Source organism: Ailuropoda melanoleuca, chromosome 13 (genome assembly GCF_002007445.2).
Source record: "Ailuropoda melanoleuca isolate Jingjing chromosome 13, ASM200744v2, whole genome shotgun sequence".
Taxonomy (NCBI): domain Eukaryota; kingdom Metazoa; phylum Chordata; class Mammalia; order Carnivora; family Ursidae; genus Ailuropoda; species Ailuropoda melanoleuca.
The window spans coordinates 67012523-67037267 of record NC_048230.1 but is presented as its reverse complement, the minus strand read 5'-3'; the positions used below and the strand labels follow the sequence as shown (position 1 = coordinate 67037267).

Below are 24745 nucleotides of genomic sequence, written 5' to 3'. Positions count from 1 at the left end.
AAAAAAAAAAAAAAAGAGTTGGATGTTTAAACGACTGCACCACCCAGGTGCCCCCTTTATGCAGAGTTTTTAAAAAGGGACTTAAGGCTTCCACATTTTATTGAACTACAAAACATCTGTACCATGGACTGTGAAGTTATGCATATATAATGTAATACCTAGAGCAACTACTAAACAATCTATACAGAATCTAAAAAAATGTTCAAATAGGAGCACCTGGCTGGCTCAGTCAGTAGAGCATGTGACTCTTGATCTCAGGGTCATGAGTTCAAGACCCACATTGGGCACAGAGCTTAATAAATAAATAATGTTCAAGTAATCAACAGGAAAGTGGGGGGAAAAAGCCAGAAAGCAAAGAGAACAATCAGAAAACAAGAAATAAAATGGCAGACTTATACCCTAATATATCAACAATTAAAGTTAAGTTGTCTAAATTTACCAATTTAGAGAGACTAAGAGAGTAGATTAAAAAACATGACTCAAGGGATGCCTGGATGGCTGTCGGTTAAGCATCTGCCTTCGGCTCACGTCATGATCCTGGGGTCCTGGGATTGAGTCCTGCGTCAGGCTCCTTGCTCAGGCGGGAGCCTGCTTCTCCCTCTGCCTGCCCCTCCCCCTGCTTGTGCTCACTCTCTCTCTCTCCCTCTCTCATTCTCTGACAAATAAATCTTAAAAAAAAAAAGTGACTCAATTATATGCTGCCTACAAGAAACTCACCTCAAAGGTAATGATACATGTAGGTTGAAAATAAAAGTATGGAAAAAGAGACCATGTAAACATTAATCAAAAGAAAGCAGGAGTGGCTATATGTAAACAAAAGATAGACTTTGGAACAAAGGAGTTATCAGCTTCAGAGAGGACATTATCTCAAGATAAAAGGATCAATTACCAAGAAGACATAGCAATCCTTAATGTGTATGTATCAAACAGCAGAGCTTCAAAATATATGGATTTAAAAAAATCTAATAGAACTGAAAGGAGAGGGGTGCCTGGCTGGCTTCGTTAGTAAAGCGTGCAACTCTTGATCTTGGGGTTGTGAGTTTGAGCCTCACACTGGGTGGAGCGATTACTTAAAAATAAAATTAAAAAAAAAAAAAAGGAACTGGAAGCAGAAATAGATAAATCTACAATTACATCTGGAGACTTCAATACCATTCTCTCAACACTTGATAGAACCAGACAGAAAATCAGCAAGGATACAGAGGTCAACACAACCATCAACCAACACTATAGAACTGACATTTACAGAACACTCCACCCAGCAACAGCAGAATACATACTGGGGGTCATAAAATAAACCTCAACAAATTTAAAAGAACCGAACTCATAAAGAGTGTGAGTGGAATGAGTGTGACTATAAAAGATAGCATGAGGGAGATCACTGTGGTAACAGAACAACTCAGCATCTTGATTTTGGTGGCGGTTGCATTAACCTACAAGTGATGCAATGGTAAAGAGGAAGACACAAATATTGTTGCAATGTTCGTTTCCTAGTTTTGATATTATACCATATAAAATGGAGCCACTGGGGGCAATTGACTACATAGAACCTCTCTGTACTACTTTTGTAATTTTCTCTAATCATTTCAAAATAAAAAGTTGAAAGTTTATTTCCTTCTCAGGAAGTTATGGAAGCATATGCTTTGTCAATATTAGGATAAATCACGAGAGAAAGCCATGGAATCCAGGAAAAAGGGGGACTAACACAGAAGAGAGATGAAAATTTCCAGAATGAAAGCAAAGAGAAATTGTATTACATCAGTTACGAAGCACCCCTCGACATCAATCTGTTCCTATTGTAACTGAAAGTCAGAGGACTCCAAGAGTGACAAGGAGGAGGAGGAAACCAAAAGATCATATAAGAACTTAGAGTTTTTATAAACTGTATGGATGTACGTATATATGTATGTATGTATTTATTTACTTATTTACAGTAAGATCTACACCCAGCAGGCTTGAACTCATGACCCCAAGATCAAGAGTCACATGCTCTATCAACTGAGCCAGCCAGGAACACCCACCCCAACAGCTTTGATTATTTATTTATTTATAAAGATTTTATTTTTAAAGTAATCTCTACACCAAATGTGGGGCGCTCAAATTCACAAGAGTCGCATGCTCTACCAACCAAGCCAGCCAGGCACTCCAGCATTGACTTTTTAGAAAAATTCCTTTACATAGCTATTGGAGAGAATAGCTAGAGTTAGCAAATGTTCAAAGAAAACAATTTTTTTATTTTTTAGAGAGAGAAAGAGTGCAAGCAGGGAGGGGTAGAAGGAGGAAGGAGAATCCCAAGCAGGCTCCATGCTCAGCATGGAGCCCGATGCAGGGTTCGATCTTGTGGCCCTGAGATCATGACGTGAGCTGAAATCAAGTCTGACACTTAACCAACTGAGCCACCCAGGCACCCCACAAAGCAATTTTTTTTAAAGATTTTATTTATTTATTTGACAGAGATAGAGACAGCCAGCGAGAGAGGGAACACAAGCAGGGGGAGTGGGAGAGGAAGAAGCAGGGTCCTAGCAAAGGAGCCTGATGTGGGGCTCGATCCCACAACGCCAGGATCACGCCCTGAGCCGAAGGCAGACGCTTAACTGCTGTGCCACCCAGGCGCCCCAACAAAGCAACTTTTTAACAAGCATTTTATTCCTCCAAAATCCCTGGGAGGTATGGGCAAATATCTTAATTATCAGTTGGGTTAACAGTTGGGGGTTGTCTCATTATTAGCTAGCTGGGAATGAAGGGCAAAAAAAAAAAAGGACCCGAAAGAAAAGGATACTGATGGTGTACCAGAGACGAATTTCATGTATTTTACATTTCTACCTAGAGACGGCTAGCTCTGGATGTGCAAAAGACAACTAAGGCCAACTAGCAAATCATACTGGCTAAATTTGCTATTAACTGCTGATTTCCAAGACACACAATGCAGTCTCTCAACATATTGCTTTCAGGCTTAGGAATGTTTGGACCTTGCCAGTGGCTGGGAGAGTGGATATACTTACTGACATGTCCATTCCATGAAGTCTTCGTGTTTCCTGAACCATTACAGTCTCTAATATTTTATAATACAAAATTTCTGCAAGCTTTAGTCTGTTTACAGCAAAGTCTAGGGAGGGGAATAAAAGGGAAAATATGTGTTAATGAAATGTAGCTAAGGACTGAAGAAAACTTATATAAACTTAAAATCTTATACGTTAAGAATAGCTGGGAAGAAAATAATTTAATTACTACTTTTTTAGGGCCAATCTGTCTACTTTCAATGCTGTGTCGACTTTAGTTTTGTCTTCTTACCTATGTGCGATCCTGGCTGCTCATCTGTTGATTGAGTATAGTGTTGGCAGAAAGTCTCTCCTATTCCTTTCACTATTTTCGTAATGTTTTCCATAGGATTACGCATACAAGATCTATGAAATACAAGAGCACCTAATTACCAGGAAAAACCCCCCACACTACCAACATTTATTCCAGTTCTCGTCCCAGTGTAAACCTCGATACATAAACAGCATATTTCAAATAAATCGAAAGCTTTTAAACAAAATCATTTGGCATATTGTTTTGGAATTTCAGCATTAGCAGAGACAATATTATCTCTTTTATGCTTCTGTTTATATGACATTTTAGAAAAGGCAAACTACAGGGATAGAATATATATCAGTAGTTGCCAGAGGCTGGGGTTGACTAAAAGGGGCATAAATTTTGGGGGCTAATGGAATTGTTCTAAGTCTTGATTGTGGCAGTGGTGGTTATATAACTGCATGCATTTGTCAAATCTCATACAATTATACAGTTAAAAGGATGACTCCCATTGATATAAATTATAATTTAATAAACCTGATTTAAGAAAAATAGAGGGGTGCCTGGGTGGTTCAGCTGGTTGATCTCAGGGTTTTGAGTTCAAGCCCTAAGTTGAACTCCATGTTCGGCATGGAGCCTACTTAAAAAAAAAAAAAAAATAGACGGGCGCCTGAGTGGCACAGCGGTTAAGCGTCTGCCTTTGGCTCAGGGCGTGATCCCGGCATTATGGGATCGAGCCCCACATCAGGCTCCTCTGCTATGAGCCTGCTTCTTCCTCTCCCACTCCCCCTGCTTGTGTTCCCTCTCTCGCTGGCTGTCTCTATCTCTGTCAAATAAATAAATAAAATCTTTAAAAAAAAATAGAAAGATGATGTGGGCAGTACTCATGTACGTATAAAATAGATACAGTTAACCCTTGAACAAGTTGGGGTTGAACTGTGCAGGTCCATTTATAGGTGGATTTTTTGGATAAATACAGTACAGTATTGTAAATGTATTTTCTCTTCTTTATGATTCTCTTAATTACATTTTCCTTTCACTAGCTGAATTTATTCTAAGAATACAGTATATAATACATGTAACGTATAAAACGTTGTCTATCAACTGTTTATGTTATTGGTAAGGCTTCTTCTGATCAATAGGAGACTGTTAACTAGTTAAGTTTTTGAGGAGTCAAAAGTTGTATCTGGGGGCCCTAGCTGGCTCTGTCAGTAGAGCATGTAACTCTTGATCTTGGAGTTGTAAGTTTGAGCCCAAATAGGTGTAGAGATTACTTAAAAATAAAATCTTTTTTTTACAGATGTATTTATTTTAGAGAGAGAGGTCAGGAGTTCCAGCCCCATGTTGGGTGGAGAGATTACTTAAAAAGCAAGTTATATATAGATTTTCAACTGTGTGGGGGGTTGGTGACCTAATTTCCATGCTGTTCAAGGGTCAACTATATAAATTTATAGAGCTGAAACAATAAACTGCATCTAATTCTTATAAAGCCTAAAGAATAACAAATAGAAAAATATAGCACTAAAAAGGAAGGTACTTGGCAAGAAATAACCCTGTTACCTTTATATTAACTGTTACCTTTCTGTCATTCAAACACAGAATCTTAATTCAGAAATGACAAATAAATTCAAGACTATGAGAAAGAAAGTGATTTGCCCAAAGCCAGATAATTAGTGCAGGGTTCAGGACTCCCAACTCCATGTTCAAACAAACCAGAATCATGTACAGAGAGGCAGACAGCACATATGGCAAAAATACTTTATGTTCTTACAAGTTCTTCTAATGCAAGCTGTACCTCTTGAGTTATGTTTCTTCTATTTAGGCTTTTTAAAAATATATATATATATTAAAAAGTGTATAATAACAACAAACACCACATAACAAACTGACCTTAATTTTTAAGAGTACATTATAGTATTTTTCACCACCCGCATACTGTTTGTTGTACAATAGATCTCTAAAACTTGTCATCTTGTATGACTGCAACTCTACACCCACTGAACAACAACTTATTTCCCCTCCTTCTAATCCTGACAACAATTCTGATTACTTTTTTATTCCTTTGCTGTACTTAAGTTTGATTTGTCTATTTTTACTTTCGTTACCTGTACTTTTCATGTCATATCCAAGAAATCATTGCCCATTCCAATGTCATAAGGCTTTTCCTTTATGCCTTCTTCTAGTTGTAGAGTTTCAGGTCTCATGTTTAGGTTTTCAATCTATTTTGAGTTAACTTTAGGATATGGTGTAAGATAAGAGTTCATCTTCATTCTTTTGTATAGACATCCACTTTTCCCAGCACCATTTGTTGAAGAGACTATCCTTTCCCTATAGTGTAGTCTTGGCACCTTTGTCAAAGATCATTTCACCAAATACATAAAGATTTATTTTGGCATTCTCTAGTCTCTTCCATTGGTCTACATGCCTATATTTATGCCAGTCCCATACTGTTTTGACTATGGTAGCTTTGTAATATGTTTTGAAATCAGGAAGTATGAGGCTTTCAGCTTTGTTGTTCTTTCTCAAGATTGTTTTGGCTATTAAAGGTACTTTGAGGGGCGCCTGGGTGGCACAGCGGTTAAGTGTCTGCCTTTGGCTCAGGGCGTGATCCCGGCGTTCTGGGATCGAGCCCCACATCAGGCTCCTCTGCTGTGAGCCTGCTTCTTCCTCTCCCACTCCCTCTGCTTGTGTTCCCTCTCTCACTGGCTGTCTCTATCTCTGTCAAATAAATAAATAAAATCTTTAAAAAAAAAAAAAGGTACTTTGAAATTCTACATCAACTTTAGGATTTTTTTTCATTTCTGTAAAAAATGCCACTGGCATTTTGATAGGGATTGCTCTGAATCTGTAGATTCTTTGGGTAATAAGGACATAACATTAATCTTCCCATCCATGAACACGGAATGTCTTCCCATTTGGTTCCATGTTCTTTGTGTTTTGTATACCGTATTTTCTTCCTTCCTTTCTTTTCTTGTTGCTATAAAATGTTTGCATTGTTGCCTTGACACTTCTTTTCAACTTGTTCATGCTTAAATGAACAGCTCAGTCCAGATCTATTTATTCAAATGCTATGAGGGAAGATCTTCACAAGTCTTTCTACCTTATTTGCAATTTGCGTATCTTTTGAGCTGTGTTTGAGGCTAGGATTGTTCTGTCCACTTTTCTGCAGACTGAAGGTTTGGGGAGTAGAGGAGAGCTCAGCCAGTGTTATGTTCAGCTTTTATTAGAAGACCAGGCCTTTGCTTACTCTTCCAAGATTTAGTTAAATGTCCCTATTCCAGGTTATGCTATCTTCTAGTTCTATTAGGATTAGGATCTCCCCTCAAATTAGCATGGAACCTTGGAAAATGACAGGCCCTGGGAGTTTTTCATATTTCTGCTATGATCTTGGTGGAATATAGGGGCTTTCACTTGGGGAGATCTATGACTTTTTACTCATTTGTCTACTCACTTATGTTTCTCTCTACATCTGGGGTATTAATGAGCATACTCAATATCTATCAACATACCCTCTCTTTCTCTAGTAATGCTTCTTAGAGATGGGCATATCAGAATCATGCATTCTTTTCTTGACCATCATTTTGGAAATTTATAGCATGAAATCATATCCCTCTCCTTATTTGGTTGCTACTGCTAAGTAGCTTGCTGTTTTTTTACTATTCTCTTATTTCACTAAGTATGAGGAAATTAGGTTCTCTGATCTGGCTTTATTCTACCATCTTTGCTACAACACATGCCTCTTTATTTTAAATAACTGCATAAAATTCCATTTATGGCTGCACCATCAATATGCAATCAGTCATCCCCTTGATGGACATTTAGATTGAACCCATTTAAAGTCAATGTAAAAAAAAAAAATAATGCATAATTTAGGGATAGTTACAAGAGTGGAATATCAGGGCTAAATAACCTTAAGAACTATTTAACCGTTAAAGTCTATAATAATATCAAATAATATCTCTATATAATTTTTTAAAAAGATTTAAGATTTTTTTAAAAGAGAGAGAGAGCACAAGGAGGGGGAGCGGCAAGCAGAGGGAGAGGGAGAAGCAGGCTCCCCCGCAGAGCAGGGAGCCCGATGTGGGGCTTGATCCCAGGACCCTGGGATCATGACCTGAGCCAAAGGCAGTCAACCAGCTGAGCCACCCAGGGACCCCTCTATATAATTTTAATAGGTACTTCCATCTGATTTTAGGTCAACATGCTTTGTGACTAAAATTTATTTAGAAGGGCGCTTGGGTGGCTCAGTTGGTTAAGTGTTTGCCTTCAGTTCAGGTCATGATCTTGGGGTCCTGGGATTAAGCCCCGCGCTGGGCTCCCTGCTGGGCAGGGAGTCTGCTTCTCCCTTTCCCTTGGCCCATCTCTCCCACTCATGCTGTCTCTCAAATAAATAAATAAAATCTTTAAAAAAATTTATTTAGAAAAATAATCATATTATACTTACTCAAAAATATTTATAAGTTGTTCACTTGGTGCATTTTTCAGTCCAGCCACAATACTCTGTATCCGGCTCACACTTTGAGTGGCTGAAGCAACAGGAGTAATGACTGCTTCTTTTTCTCGTAAATATCGCCGCCCTGTCAGTGGGGTTGAAGGTGCAAATGACGTTTTCTGTCAAGAAAGAAAAATCTGTGAGATTAAAAAGTTACCTTGCCCTCATTATGTGTTTAATTCAGTATATATACCATCTTCCCTATTCATATTTAGTAGGACTTTTTTCCTCCCTCCTCTGGTTAACCACCACATTTTTACGAATATTATGCTAATAACATCCTTACACATAAATAACACTTTTTCAAAGTACCTACTACCTATAATCTCATTTTATCATAATATTCATTTGAAATATACACATTTTCGCTTTACATATGAAATAGGCACAGAGAAGGTAAAAAAAATTGTTTAAGCTCACAAAGTTAATGGCAGAGCTTGGACTGAAACTTAGGTTTTCTACTTTCTAGACCAGTGAATTTTCCATTAGATCTCATCCTCCAACCCATTTTACACATAAATCAGAATTAAGCCTTCACTATTAACAATCAAGTCCAGCGTTCTATGGCTGAAGTTTAGGGAAAGCACATAATTTGTCATCAGTAGAATAAACTAAAATTTAAAGCAACAGAACAGTGGCTAAGGTGATGTAAAGAAAGAATGATAGGAAAGCATAAACCCTTTTTTAAAAAATATTTTATTTATTTATTTATTTGAGAGAGAGAGCTCGTGTGCAGAGAGGGTGGAGGGGCAGAGGGAGATGGAGAAAGACAAGCAGACTCCCTTCTGAGCAGGGAGCCCATGAGGCTCGATCTCAGGACCCTTGAGATCATGACCTGAGCTGAAGTCAGATGCTTAACCGACTGAGCCACCCAGGCGCCCCACATAAATCTTTTTTTTATGTCAAAAGACACATACCCTACTGAAAAGCCCAGACATTCTGGGAAAATTTATCAAAAATATGGAAAACATCAAGAAATGAGGTAAAAATACTAAATGCCATAGTTTTAAAAATTACCTTTTAAGGCTTTCATGGTAAATATAAATTAGTAGAAGAAACTCAAGATTTAACTTGAAAGATGCTTCTGTTGTTAGTAGAATCATACACAGAGAGAAAAAGATCATTCAAGACTGAGGCCAGGCTAAGTTATATTACTTTTTCAAAGTGTTGTTGAAGATTACAGTCCACATTAGCTTGTGTTGTCAGTTTGCCTAATGGGGTGTCGCCAGTGAACTTTCGAGGAGTTCCAATTTCCTCTTCTGCATCTGCTCCCAAAAAGATCCTCTCATCAAAATCACCAACAGTTAAAACATATTCTTCATACTCCTTGTTCACTGCTTTGCTGAAAAGAGAATTATTTTATTTATTTATTTAAAAAAGATCTTGTTTTATTTTTACTTTTCAAATTTTTATTTAAATTCTAGTTAGTTAACATACAGTACTACGTTAGTTTCAGGAGAATTCAGTGATTCATGACTTACATACAACACTCAGTGCTCCTCATATCAAGTGCCCTCCTTAATATCCATCACCCATCTAGCCCACCTCCCACCCACCTCCCTGCATTGCTTCTCAGTTTGTTCTCTAAGAGTCTCTTGTGGTTTCCCTCTCTTTCCCCCCTCCCATATGTTCATCTGCTTTGTTTCTTAAATTCTACATGAGTGAAATCACAGGGTATTTGTCTTTCTCTGCCTGACTTATTTCCTTTAGCATAATACACACTAGCTCCATGGATGCAATTGTGAAAGGCAAGGTTTCATTCTTTTTGATGGCTGAGTAATATTCCACTGTGTACACATACCACATCTTCTTTATCCATTCATCAGTCAATGGACATTTGGGCTCTCTACATAGTTTGGCTATTATTGATCATGCTGCTATGAACGTCAGTGTGCATGCACCCCTTCAAATCTGTATTTTTGTATGCTTTGGGTAAATACCTAGTAGTGTAATTGCAGGATTGTAGGGTAGTTGTATTTTTAACTTTTTGAGGAAACTCTACACTGTTTTCTAGAGTGGCTGTACTAGTTTGTATTCCCACCAACAGTACAAGACGGTTCTCTTTTCTCTGCATTTTCACCAACATCTGTTGCTTCCTGTGTTAGTTTTAGCCATTCTGACAGGTGTGAGGTGGTATCTCATCATGGTTTTGATTTATATTTCCCTGTTGATGAGTAATATTGAGCATCTTTCATGTGTCTGTTAACTATCTGGATGTCTTCTTTGGAAAAGTGTCTATTCATATCTTCTGCTCATTTCTTAACTGGATTACTTGCTTTTTGGCTGTTGAGTTTGGTAAGTTCTTTATAGAGTCTGGATACTAACCCTTTATCAGATATATCATTTGCAAAGATCTTCTCCCATTCTATAGGCTGCCTTTTAGTTTTGTTGATTGTTTCCTTCCCTGTGTAGAAGTTTTTTATCTAGATGAAGTCCCAATAGTTCATTTTTGCTTTTGTTTCCTTTGCCTCTGGTGACGTGTCTAGTAAGAAGTTATTACAGCTGAGGTCAAAGAGGTTGCTGCCTGTGTTCTCCTCTAGGATTTTGACAGTTTTCTGTCTCACATTTAGGTCTTTTATCCATTTTGAATTTATTTTTGTGTATGGTGTACAAAAGTACTCCAGTTTCTTTCTTCTGCATGTTGCTGTCCAATTTTCCCAGCACCACTTGTTGAAGAGACTGCCTTTATTCCATTGGCTATTCTTTCTTGCTTTGTCAAAGATTACTTGACTATATAGTTGTTGGTCTAAAGATTTTATTTTTAAGTAATCTCTACATCCAACTCGAACTTACAAGGCCCAAGATCAAGAGTTGCATGCTCTTCTGAGTCAGTCAGATACCCTGAGAATTATGTTAAGCTGCTAGAATAAAACTAAGTTACACAATGGATTTTTTAAACATATTATTTATTTAAGTAACCTCTAAATCCAACATGGGGCTCAAACTCACGACCCCAAGATTGAGAGTCGCACGCTCTACCAACTGAGCCAGCCAGGTACCTCCACAATGTATTTATTTTGACTTGAAGATAGAGTTAGACTCCAAGGCCTGGAAAAGCTGATGACTTTCCAGTTTTTAACTCTACCCACCTAACAATATCAGAAGTTGCTATCTGATTATGGACATACTTCACATTCACATACACAGCAATAATAAATCATTTTGAAAGATGAGCAAAAACAGAGTATAAACTTAATCTGAAAACTAGCTGAACCTAATTAAGATGTGATCACTGAAGGAAAAATAATGGCTTTCAAATATAAGTATATTCTGAATTTGCCAATATTTGATTAATAAAAGAACATACATTCAAATACAGAAATCACTAGGTCTCTTTATCAGTTTCTCTGGAAGGAGCTCTTCTAAGTGCCAAAGGTTTCTTTTCTTTTCTATTTTTTAAGTGTCAAAGGTTTCTTTTCTTTTCTTTTTTTTAAGTGCCAAAGGTTTCTTAAAATATGTCTACTTAAAGACAACAAGGATTAGTGACAACCTCAGTCAATGCCACTAATGCAGAAGGAACTTGAGTTTGGAGGAGTTACCTTGATATAATGTTCCATTTAACAAATTGCAATAAATCATCATCGACAGCCTATAATATGGCAGATACCATTAGTGATAGATACTTACCTATTATCAGTAAAACTGGAAAGGTCCAGGAGGCATTCTCCTTTTAAAATCTGGGAAGAAAAAGTCATTTTTTAACATGTAACTAAGCATAATAACATAAATACAAAAACATGACATTTATCTAAATTTTCACATTGGCAGTTGTTATAAACAAATAATATATACACAAAACAGAATTACTGAATATTTCTTTTAAACCACTAAAACCTATTTAGCATGCAAATAAAATATTTTAAAAATTTAAAGTCAATTTTTGAAAATACTTTTTAAGTTAGCCTATGGCAGTGGTTTCTAAATTCTAGTGACATATGAATCACTTAAGAGATATTTTTTTCTTTTAACGATTTATTTGAGAGAGAGAGAGAGAAAGCATGTGAACAGGGGGGAATGGCCAAGGGAGAGAGAGAATCTCAAGCAGACTGAGTGGGGAACGCAATGCGGGGCTCAATCTCAGGACCCTCGGATCATGACCTGAGCTGAAACCGAGTTGCATGCTCAAACAACTGAGCCACCCAGGCACTCACTTAGGGGAACTTTTAAAAAATGCAGATTGATGGACCTCAAGTCTTGAGCTAAGGCAGCATTTTATATAAATTCCCCAGTGATCCTGACAAAAGCTGTCCAATTTTAAACATTGGTCTTTGGAGAAGGGAAACTAACACTGAAAGATAATATGTGTCAGGCAAGGAAAGATTCAAAGGGAATACAGGTACTGTTGCTGGTGAGAGAAGAAAACTACACTGTTTATAAAATATTTTCTTTCTTTCTTTCTTTCTTTCTTTCTTTCTTTCTTTCTTTCTTTCTTTTCTTTCTCTTTCTTTCTTTCTTTCTTTCTTTCTTTCTTTCTTTCTTTCTTTCTTTCTTTCTCTCTCTCTCTCTCTCTCTCTCTCTCTCTCTTTCTTTTTTTAAGTAGGCTCCATGTCCAACATGGGGTCTGAACTCATAACCTTGAAATCAAGACCCAAGATCAAGACTTGGATGCTCCACCAACAGAGCCATGTAAGTGCCCCTGTTTATAATATTTTCTGTGCACCCACACTATTCTTAGATTACCACACATCAGGGTTGCAAACTCAAATGCCTTTGGGGGTCAGGGTTCAACATACATAAATTAAGAGGGTAGAAAGCGTATTTCCTATCTTTTTTTTTTTTTTAAAGATTTTATTTATTTATTCGACAGAGATAGAGACAGCCAGCGAGAGAGGGAACACAAGCAGGGGGAGTGGGAGAGGAAGAAGCAGGCTCATAGCGGAGGAGCCTGATGTGGGGCTCGATCCCACAACGCCGGGATCACGCCCTGAGCCGAAGGCAGACGCTTAACCACTGTGCCACCCAGGCGCCCCGCGTATTTCCTATCTTAACAGAGGGGGTCATCATTTAGCTTGACAACAGTTACCCATGTAGAAATTCATGTAGAAATTCCAACCCTGTATTACCATAGCTTCTGATTTTTGAAAGAGATTTTCTTTCCGTTTTCTTTTAAGTAGGCTCAACCTAGCATGGAGCCTAGCATGGGGCTTAAACTCATGACCCTGAGATCAAGACCTGAGCTGAGATCAAGAGTTGGATGCTTAACTGACTGAGCTAACCAGGCACCCCTTAAAAGAGATTTTCATATTAGAAGTCTTTATATGTAAATTAAAATTGAATGAAATAAAAATAAAGAACAACCTATACAGGCCAAACAAAACATCTGCAGCCCATGTGTAGGAGGACGATTGTCCAAACTAGGACACTTCTGGAGTAAAAGGAAGTGCTATAATAATTATGCCAAGACAACAAACAAAATCTAGATAATCCAGGCAAACCAAGATGTATGGTCATTATACTCCAGGGCCACTAGTGTGCTGCTTCTGCAGAGCACAAAAGACAATCCTTGAGTTCCCTTCAAAGTTTACTTTGCTGGACATGTTTAACATACAGATAGGAAGCTGTGATACATACACATACACACAAAGAAGGATAAAACTAGATACAAATGTTTGTGTAACCAAAGAACCAGCCAGTTAGGGAAGACTTTGTGCTTGAAGAAAAATCTCATATTATCTACAAAGAGGGGAACCAGTGATGACCTAATCCAATCCCCCCCCCCTTTTTAAACCAAAGAAAAACTCTAGCTGAATTAAATGGCTCAATGTTGGGGAAGTAAGAAATTGAGACCAAGAGGAACAAGCCATTTCATAAACATAGAAAGCAAATTTACTGAGAAAAAAAATCCAGAATGCATGCAGGTAGCCTGTAAGTGACTACAAAACTATAACGGGGGCGCCTGGGAGGCGCAGTCATTAAGCCTCTGCCTTCAGCTCAGGGCGTGATCCCGGCGTTATGGGATCGAGCCCTGCATCAGGCTCCTCCTTTGGGAGCCTGCTTCTTCCTCTCCCACTCCCCCTGCTTGTGTTCCCTCTCTCGCTGGCTGTCTCTCTCTCTGTCAAATAAATAAATAAATAAATAAATAAAATCTTTAAAAAAAAAAAAAAACAACAGATTTTCTGCTCTACTTATATGGAATTAAAGCTATAGTTGTTATACATCATCCCATCTTTAGTAAATAGTCAGCAGTTATTCAAATTGTGGCAGTAAATTAATTTACCCCAACCTGCTTTTCATAATTCCTTATTAGGCTTACTCCAATGTTCTGTTCTTTATAATTCTTTTTTTTTTTTTTAAGATTTTTTATTTATTTATTCGACAGAGATAGAGACAGCCAGCGAGAGAGGGAACACAAGCAGGGGGAGTGGGAGAGGAAGAAGCAGGCTCATAGCAGAGGAGCCTGATGTGGGGCTCGATCCCATAACGCCGGGATCATGCCCTGAGCCAAAGGCAGATGCTTAACCGCTGTGCCACCCAGGTGTCCCTGTTCTTTATAATTCTTTTACCAAAACCTCTTACAGCTGTCTCTGCCAGTGCATTTACTTGACAGTACATATAATTGGTCACAAACTTTAACAGGTCAGTTTTACACATCATAAAAGATCATATGGCAATTCTGTATCACAGCATTTTGCATCAAGGCAGAGACCGAAACCTGGAAATCTTGACCCTGAGTCCTACAATGCTGAGAGCTTGCATAAAAGATTGTTTTGTCCTTTGAGGCTTTTGCTGCTGACTCTTAAAAATCTTAGCCATTCACTTATAAGTACAGTACCTTTCTGTCAAACAGTTTTGAAATATATGGCTTAAAGTAGTGCTCCTTTATTCCTTTTGCTTCTACTAGAAGTCCATCATGCAGTTCACACAGTACAGCAATGATGCAGGGAGGCTCTTCCGAAGCCCTGAAGTCAGCAGTATGGAAATTAGGTGGTAAACCTAGTTTGATAGGGTATGAAGAGCAAAAAGAAATGGTTAGAAGAATATGGTCAACTTTTAAAACCTTTTCTAAATACTGATGACCAGTTTTCAAACGTAAATAAGGTCTTACCTTTAAATGATGGATTCAGCAAGTCACGTCTATTTGGGCACATAATGGCATTGGCAAATATCAGATCCAAGCAGCACAGAAGTAAATGGTAAGAATTTACTAAATCATCTCCAATCATACGAAAATTACCTTTATAAGAAAAAAAAGACACAAAGACCACAAACGTCTCATGTCAAATAACACCAAGTTCCCACAGCAGAAATGTAAAACCATTGAAAGTATCACCTTACCCTTAGTATAAACAAAGAGTGTCCAACAGAAATTAAAGAGATCCTTAACACTGCAAGGAATCCTCCTAGAAAGGAAAAAATATACTTCTTAACTGACTGACTTGCTAAATATCACTCCACATTGTCACTGAAATTGAAACAGCAAATATAAATAACAAACAGTAAAGTCAAATTACATGTAAAATTCCATTCTCAAAGGACAATCTATGGTTCATTAAATGGACAAATAAATCTTTCTAATCTGCATAAAATAATCAGACCATAAAAAATAAATGAAAATATTACCCTGAATTTACAGATATGGTAACTATAAATGGATTTTTAAAATATTTAAATTTTTTTGCAAATGGATACTTCTGGTAAAAAGCAGATTTTTAAAATGCAAATTTCCAAAGGTTACAGCATAATTTGTATAGTTTATTATGTCAACTATTTAACAGTTAAAGGTCTTACCTCTGCTTCCTGCTTCGTGGTAACTTTGGTGGCTCTTCAAATGGATTTTGAAATATGTCTAAAAAAATTGGCTCAAATTTTTTGAAAATTACAGTAGACACCTCAAAATTTCTTTCTAGCCTTTCTATACGTTCACGAAATTCTTGTGGCAGGTTTGACATGTCCATCCACTTCTTCATTTTACTAAAAAACTGTATTAAACTAAACAAAAAAAAGCAACTTTATTTATTTTAAAAAAGCAACTTTAAAGAGTGTCCACCCAGGTGCCCCGAAAAATAATTTTTCATGAATGAAATATTCATTCAGGTTCTATTGTAATATGAAAATAATGAATGAATGAATGTCACCTTGATTTAAATCATGTTACTGAAACACTTGTGGAAAATGTGGAAAAATTACTTCTCAATACTTAAAACAATGAAATGCAGACAACTTCTTTATTAAAAATTCAAACTGCACAATAGATACTACTTTTTAATATTACACTTAACAGCAAAAGAAATTTTTAGTTGAAACTTTTTTTTTTATAGATTGTATTTATTTGTCAGAGAGAGCGAGTGCACAAGCAGGGAGAGCGGAAGGCAGAGCAGGAAGAGGGAGAAACAGACTCCCGGCTGAGCAAGGAGCCAGATGCGGGACTCCATCCCAGGACGCTGGAATCATGACCTGTGCTGCAGGCAGACGCTTAACCAACTGAGCCACCCAAGTGCCCCAGCTGAAATTTATTTTTAAGCTGGAAGTTGCTTTTTTTTTTTTTTTCACAAACTGAAGCTGAATATAAATACAGTTCAAAACAGACATCCTAATATTTATGGATAGATACATATATAATACAGCATGGATTTGGGACGCTCTGCCACTTGCTAGGTATATAACCTTTGGGAAGTAACTTAAGCTCTAGGTGATTAGAGGTTTCCTTATCTATAAAATGAGATTTATTTCATGGGATTAAATGTGAGGATTAAATGTATAAAGAAATGCAAACCTTTAGCACACAGTAAGTGCCTACCAAACAGGTAAATACTCAATAAAAATCTGCTAGTTTTACATGTACATCTATAATCTGCACTTATACAGTATTTTGCAGTATGATTTATTAGCAATATTTGATGGGTATTTTCCCCTATCTTTAAAGATCTTAAATAATCATTTAAAATTATACTTAAAGTTGAAATTTTACAAACAGCCCAAATTATTATAAATCAATGAAAATAACAACATCACTGCAATTCTTTTTTATTTGTCTGACTGAACATGATGATACTGGTCTATGTTCTTTTAGTAGTTAAGAATCTGACACCTAAAAAAAAATTTGTTTCAACTTACATTTAAAAAATACATCATCTTTTGACCCATCCCTACACTTTCAGGAATTTATCTGAAATACATTTCACAATGATCTGTCTGTAATCACAAAGAAATGGATATAATCTAAATGTTCATCAATAAGGGGTTGGCTAAATATATGAAACATCCTTATATCTTAAGTCCTAGAGGGAGGAAGAGCTACTTATGGTGATGTGGAAGGATTAATATAAAGTAAGAAAAGCAACTACAAAACAATACATATAGTATAATCTCATTTATGTTTTAAAAACAACTAGAACACTGAAAAACAGATTTTTTTTTCTGTTTAATAATTTATTGGGGTGCCTGGCTGGCTTAGTCGGTGGAGCCTGTGACTCCTGATCTCAGGGTTGTGAGTTCAAGCCCTACATTGGGTGTGGAGCGTACTTAAAAAAGAAATATTCACAGTAAATTGTTTAAGTGGTTAATTCTGGGGAGTGAAAAAGAAAGGGACAGCTTTATACTTTCAAACACTCTGTATGATTTGAAAGTTTGTGAACCTTTTTAAAAATGATGATAAAAGTATATATAACATGGGGCGCCTGGGTGGCACAGTCATTGGGCGTCTGCCTTTGGCTCAGGGCGTGATCCTGGCGTTCTGGGATCGAGCCCCACATCAGGCTCCTCTGCTGGGAGCCTGCTTCTTCCTCTCCCACTCCCCCTGCCTGTGTTCCCTCTCTCGCTGGCTGTGTCTCTCTGTCAAATAAAGAAATAAACAAATCTTTAAAAAAAAAAGTATATATAACATAAAATTTACTATTTTAACCATTTTTAAGTGTACAGTTAAGTGGTATTAACTACATTCCCATTATGCAATCATCACCACCATCCATTTCCAGAATGTTTCATTTGAAATTTTTATCATGCGCTTATACTGCTCCAAATTTTAAGTTACTCTTTTTTTGTTCAGTTTCCCCAACAACCTAATATTATAAAGATTTTAAAAATTTTATATGGTCAATGATGAGAAGCACTGACAGAAAAAAATCGGATTATTTTATACTACAATGAAAAGGGAGGTTTTGCTCAATTAAAAAACTACCTGAACTCCAACAATCTTAATTATACTTTCATTTTATTTTTATCAATGACAAAAACTGATACTTATTAAAGTCTGAAAAATTGTCTTGAATGTATTATTTTTCCACTTATGCAAACTAAAATTGTTCTGAGAATTTTTTTTTTTTAATTTAACATGAACTGAAACTTAATTGCTCTCCCTCAATAGGTCTTTTAAAGTTTGTTTGTCTTCCATTCTGGAAACCCAGGACAGCAAACAGACAACAACCTCAAAGAGTTTTATCATGGGTGAAAAATCTAGAAACAGAGAACATTACTACCTATCCAAATCCGGATCACTCCATTTCTTTTGTTTTGTATCCAGGCAAATAGTTCCATATGATTAATACTAGAGAAAGTAAAAGCTATTGCTAAGACCCACTGATTGCTTATTTGTTGCATGGTAAAAATATACAGTAGAAAAACAGGACAACACATTGAGCAGATAATCAGAATTAACACAAGTGAAGCATATGGATATGGTGCCTCCAGATGTGATATAGTGAGGACACAAAATTATTTATGCAGTTTTCTACCTGGGGATGTATAACCTGCTTCTAATCATAAGAAAACATGAGACAAATCCAAAATGAGGAGTCATCTATTAAAAAGGGGGTTGGGGGTATTTGTGGAATATATTCTTGCTGTGGAAATATTCCTGATTAAAGGAAACTAAACAGATATGATAAGTGAATGTAGTACCTAATCCTAGATTCGAATATTCTTTCAAAAAAATTGCTATAAAGAACATTATTGGATCAACTAATAAAACTAGAATAGAGATGACAGATTAAATTATTGTATCAATATTAACTTTACTGAAGTTGATAACTGTGGTAGTTATCTAAATATACAATGAAGTATTTAGGGGTAAAGGGCTATAATGCATGCTACTTACTTTGAAATGGTTGAGGAAAAAATCTTATTTGAGAAAGATCAAATGACAAAGCAAATGGAGTAAAGTGTCAATAATAGGTGAATTTGAGTCGTAGGGTATATGGGTGTTTTTCGAGCTTTCTTATTTTTGCAACTTTTCTAAAAGCTTGAAATTGTTTCCAAATTTAAAAAAAATAATGAAAAAATTATAGATTAAAAAGATTAGTAGAGGGCTCTGGCTAACGTCAGAATTTGAGGAAGAAAGCAATGGAAGAATATAAGAATTGGAAAAGGATGCCTATAGGACAACAAACTTAAAATGGAATAGAGTTACACAGAAATTAAATTCTAAAAGTAAATTTAGGACTTATAAAACAGTGTTTGAAAAATCATAGTGCTTTACCTTAGTTTAGCTGAACGCAGTATTCTGGTAAGTGAAACACAATTTCCTTCCATGATACCCTTCCCAACAGTGGGAATAATGCTTTTGCGGCATGCAACATATAATGAACATGCCAACCAGTGTATAACTTCTCCCTGGCAGGGAAAAGACAAACAGCAAAATGAATATATTATATTAAAATGTTTGAGTTCTAGAACCAGAAAAGATCTTAGAACTATCTGGTCTTACTTTCATTATGTATTTAACAGGCCAGAGTGGTGAAGATATTTGCCCAAGGTCACAAAGCTTAGTTTTGCATTGATGAGCATAAAATTCCTTATTCTCAGTCCTGTGTAAGATGTTAAATCAGCATTAATCTAAAAATAGATCCCTCACCTATACCCCAAATCTAGTATTATTGAAAGAGTTCTCTTAAAATTTCTCAGCATTAGCTTTCTCAATTTGAAAACACCAGTCATGATCTTGATGATGATTAAGTTCCTTTCCACCGTTTTAGTTTAATGTTTCTCTTTTAACCAGTTTGGCAGAGAAAGGAAAGAACAGAGTAGAAAGTTGGCAAGGGAGTCACACATAAAAAGTTCATATCTATCTTGTACAACATAAAGAAGACCGCCATTTTTGTGAGGTAAAAATTTGGGGAATTATTTACCCAATCTTTAAAATAGTAAGTCAGTCTATTTTAGCAGGTATCTCAATTTACAACGGTATAAAAAGGTGACATTTGTGAACTCAACACTTAATTGTCTGCTTTATTATTTTTTTTAAATTTTATTTATTTGAGAGAGAGCGAGCGAGCGAGCAGGAGCAGGCAGAGGAGCAGAGGGAGAAGCAGCCTCCCCACTGAGCAGGGAGCCCGACGTGGGGGCTCAATCCCAGGACCCTGAGATCAGGACCTGAAATGAAGGTAGACACTTTTTTTTTTTAAATATTTTTTAATTTCTTTATTCAACAGAGATAGAGACAGCCAGCGAGAGAGGGAACACAAGCAGGGGGAGTGGGAGAGGAAGAAGCAGGCTCATAGAGGAAGAGCCTGATGTGGGGCTCGGATCCCATAACGCCAGGATCACGCCCTGAGCCGAAGGCAGACGCTTAACCGCTGTGCCACCCAGGCACCCCTGAAGGTAGACACTTAACCCAGTGAGCCACCCAGGTGCCCCATAATTGCTTTAGACTTGCGATATCTCCAAGCTAGAATCACTTCATGACTTTACCACTGAACTACATATGTAATTTAAGGATTAAGAATTAGATACAAATTTTATAGCACAGTTCTGCAGAGCTTTTTTAAGACCAGTCTCTAAAAGAATAAAAACACTGAAAGATTTCTTGTAATAATCCAAAAGGGAAGGACAGAAATGGGTGGCCACCAATAGAATTAAAACCCATGTTACTACCCTAACGTAGGGAGAAGTCTTATTTGCTCAAGGTATTAAATGAGGCATGTAAGCTTGTGGTTGAATATTTTCAGAAGCCTTGATTATTGAATTTTGGGGAAGAGCATCCAAGTATTAGAGAGCCACTGGATACAGGTTCCTAGATGAAAATACCATTAAGATAGAGAAAAATTTAAGTACTGGTATTTTTGCGCTTTTTTTCTAAAAAAAAAGTCAACTATATTATTTATTTTAATTCTTTGATGCCAGACCTTAGAAATACAAAGATGGTTTCTGACCTCATGTAATTCGAAATCTACAGTGAAGAAAAGGAACAAATAATGGTTATCTTTACTTCGTGAGATATATACTATAAGCATTGAAGATTAAGTGTGAGAGAATATAGTAGAGTAACTGATTTTGAGTAGAGGTCAAAGGATTCAGAGAGGGAGACTTAAAATTGGGGGAAATATAAGTGGGAGCTTGTCAGGTATACTGACAGGGGTAGGAGCTGGGGAGAGGGCTTCTTAAGAAAGAGCAGATACATGAAAATACCTACTCCAAGAGTCTTTCACCAAAAACAAAAGAAAAAAAAAGAGGAGGAGGAAAATAAAAGACTTGGGACAGAATAAACAGTCACCAAATCTTAATTCAGACATCTGTGCTTTTTAAATGAGACACTTAAGATGTCCTGATCAGGGGCGCCTGGGTGGCACAGCAGTTAAGCGTCTGCCTTTGGCTCAGGGCGTGATCCTGGCGTTATGGGATCGAGCCCCACATCAGGCTCCTCCGCTGTGAGCCTGCTTCTTCCTCTCCCACTCCCACTGCTTGTGTTCCCTCTCTTGCTGGCTGCCTCTATCTCTGTCGAATAAATAAAATCTTAAAAAAAAAAAAAGATGTCCTGATCAACTCCACCTAGTTGACTTAGTTCTTGAAACTCTTCAATCTGCCTGTTGTAGGGAGGGAAAAGTTTCCAGACAGAGGGAATGGCATGGAGAAAACATGCAAATGGGAAGAAACTTGGTATATTCAAGAATTTGAGGGGCGCCTGGGTGGGGCAGTTGGTTGAGCACCTGACTTTTGGTTTTCCCTCAGGTCATGATCTCAGGGCCCTGGGATCAAGTCCTGTATCCTGCTAACAGCACAGTCAGCTTGAGACTTTCTCTCTACCCCTCCCCCCTTCTGTGCTCTTTTTTTCTCTCTAAACAAATAAACCTTAAAAAAAAATTTTTTTTAAGAGGTGCCTAGTTTAATGCCTTCAATACACTTTGCACTCAGTAAATGTTTATTCAATTACAGATCAAAGGACTTGGAAAGTCAGAAACGCCTTCTCAGGCTTTTAAAAATTAGTTTGTTTTCATTGAGTGTCCATAATTCATAATCTCCTTACTTTCTTATTCTTCCTTCAGCTTTCCAGTCCTAACACCCATGGGTGCAGGTCACTATCCTTTATCCAGTCTACCCAGTCCTACCCCAGAGACATCCAAGAGCGTCTCTTAGGTTTTTCCCCCTCAACACTCAACTCCAAATATCCAACTACATGCCTCTGAACCAGCAATTAATTATTTCACCGGGTGGTGAGTCGGTAAGTACAGGCCCCTTGGATCATGCAGGAAAGCCTCTGAAATTAATGCTACTGGAGTAGGATGCTGAAATACATCCCATCACAATGCTACCTCTACACTGGATTCCTATAATAATTAGCAGAATGACCCTGGGTAGCAGTCCTCTGGGCCTTGATATTACTACCCGAAGAGCGGGTATAATACTGCCCTGCCACGTTCACAAGGCTGCTGGGAGGACTCCACGCGAGAATGGTGGGGGGGAAAATCCAGTAATGACGGTCTACACTTATTTTATTCAGAGCCAGGCGCTGCGCTAAGCATCAGGATACCGACACGGGAGGAGGCTGGGGCTGAGCCCCACTTGCGGATGGCTTTCATCAAAGCGAGCAGCCCACACCTCCGCCCGCCGGGGTGCAGGATGGAGCGGTTCGAAGGCTGGGACTCCTCGGCCCAGCTCCAACACTAACCGCGCGCCCTTGGGCACGTAGCTTAGACGCTCCCGTGGAACGGCGATCACAGCTCGAGTTCCCAGGGTTGTGGCGAGAACGGAGTGAGATGACATATTTAAAGGGCTGGGCGGTGGTGTCGGCACTACAATTCACATTCCGGCTTTTGGTTTTTTAATAGATTTACGGGCGCTATCGTGACGTCTGCGGCGCTCGGCGGGAAGCTGGTCTGGAGTCTAGGGGACCCCTGAGGGACGTGCGACCGCGGACAAACCGCTCCTCTTCCGGACTTCGGTTTCCCGCCTCAGAAAGAAAATGGATAGATGGGTCTACACCCGCCCTTCCAGCTCCGCACTCGGCGGTACCCGGCGGGGCAGCGACCCTTCCCGGTGGGGAAACTCCCACCGCCCCACAGGGTGGGGTAGGGGCGGGGCGGGGGGGGCCTGGCGGGGGTCCGGTCCGGCAGTCCCACCTGCCGCCGCTCACCTCTAGGCTGTAGTTGCCCCGGATGGCGGTGAAGTCGTCCAGGGCTTCGGCTGCACTCCCCTCGTCCAGGTTCAGCTCCTGGCACAGGGCCTGCAACGCCTCCCCGGCCGCGGCGACCACCGCTGCCCCCTCAGCGTGGGGCTCGTCCTCGAACATCCCCTCAGGCCGCGATCGCAGCCCCCCGGCTCCTTTCTCCCTCCTGGGCGCGCTACCCACAACCACCCGCGCCAAAGCGCGCGAAAGTCGGTGGGTTCAGAGCGACGTTTCTCCAATAGTCTGCATCCGCGTTTCTCCTCAAAAAAGTCCGTTTCCCCTCCGGGGCACTCAGTGGTCTCTCTCTGGAAGTGTGATAAGAAGATGTACCTCGGTTCGAGAAAAAAACCTGGGCTTGGTCCTTGGCGGGCAGCGATGGGCACAGCCAGCGGAGTAAGTTGGAGCGGAGGGATCGGCAGCCGCGCGCAGAGTCTGCTGGGAATTGTAGTCCATATCCTGCCTTGAGGCCCGCGGCGCCGCCTTGCAAGTCTCACCAGCTCTGAGGCTTGGGCGGGCTTCGTATTGCGACGTGTCCTCGGTGTAATCTTAGGGAGAAGCCTCCTCTGTACCACTAACCCATGGGCCTTGGTTTGTCACTGCCCCCACCAAACATAGTCTGACTGAGACTTGCCCCTTGAGTTAGGAGACGGAGGCAGGAACAGAAAAAAGTGGTTCCATGACAGCGGGAGGCCTCAGGACTCTGTCCCTGCGCCCAAGGAGTGGTTTGTTGACTGATTGAAGGGCTGGCGAAGCAAACCAGGCTTGACAGGCAGAAAGCTCTGCAGTAATCAGCTCGCTGGAGCCTGGGAACCGTCGTGGAAAACACCATCATTCCAGGCTTGGGAATGGCCGGAGTACAGGTCCGGAGGCGTGGAACTGGTCTCCAAGCCTACCCTTCTGCTCCACCGAAACCCCTTCTCCAGGAAGAGCCAGAGTGATCCAGAACATGTCACTCCTTCGCTCAAAATCTTTTGGTAGATTCCTCTTACCCTTAAGATTGTATCCAAACTCCTTTTGATGGCCCACAGGGCCTCTGTGATCTGGCCTCACCTCATTGCCCCCACCCAAGTGTATAATAAGGTGCAGCCTCACTGCTTTGTTCTGGAACCTTGAAAATGCCAAGCTGCCAAGCTAGTTCTTGCCTCAGGGCCTTTCTCACATGCTGATCAAACGGACCCAAATACTCTATACCAGGTCTTTGCTTGTCTGTCTCCTCCTTGTCATTCGAGTTCAACCAAGTGTTACCTTCTCAGGCCCTTCCTGAGCACTAAAGTAGCTGACCCACCCCCTAACACCCCATTTCATTGTCTTCATAGCCCCATATCACTATCTGAAATTATCTTGTTTATTCACTGGCTCTTCTTACTAAAATGTGAGTTGCATGAGGGCAGAGGCCTTTTTTTTCCTGTGCACTGTATTACAAAGTTTAGATTAGTGCCTGGTTCATAGTTGGCACTCAGTACTTAACAACGTATGCTTGAAAAGTTACAAAGAGCCCACTGATGCTTGGATGAGGGAAGGAGTCACCAGAGATGAGGTGATGATGAATGACCAATAATGTTCTGGGAAGGTCCCTCTGGCTACAGTGGGACACGCAGATTGGATGGGGTAGAGACTAGAGATATGGAGATTGTAGGAGCTGG

General features: G+C 39.1%; 1 protein-coding gene across 5 annotated transcripts in view; it reads right to left on the bottom strand.

Moving 5' to 3' along the window:
- The window catches only part of RBL1 (RB transcriptional corepressor like 1), a 54283-nt gene extending 30895 nt beyond the window's left edge, over positions 1–23388 (bottom strand). For 2 of the 5 annotated variants that reach the window (XM_034640256.1, XM_034640259.1), the window contains exons 1-11: positions 23070–23388; positions 19200–19333; positions 15515–15715; positions 15062–15126; positions 14832–14960; positions 14559–14719; positions 11414–11463; positions 8942–9128; positions 7739–7905; positions 3292–3404; positions 3003–3106 (exon numbers count right to left, since the gene is read on the bottom strand). In XM_034640256.1, the coding sequence (XP_034496147.1) occupies positions 3003–3106; positions 3292–3404; positions 7739–7905; positions 8942–9128; positions 11414–11463; positions 14559–14719; positions 14832–14960; positions 15062–15126; positions 15515–15715; positions 19200–19333; positions 23070–23225 (1467 nt within the window). In that variant the 5' untranslated portion in view covers positions 23226–23388. The other 3 variants (XM_034640257.1, XM_034640258.1, XM_034640260.1) reach the window with 3 other exon arrangements.
- Between the last annotated feature and the right edge of the window lie 1357 nt (positions 23389–24745).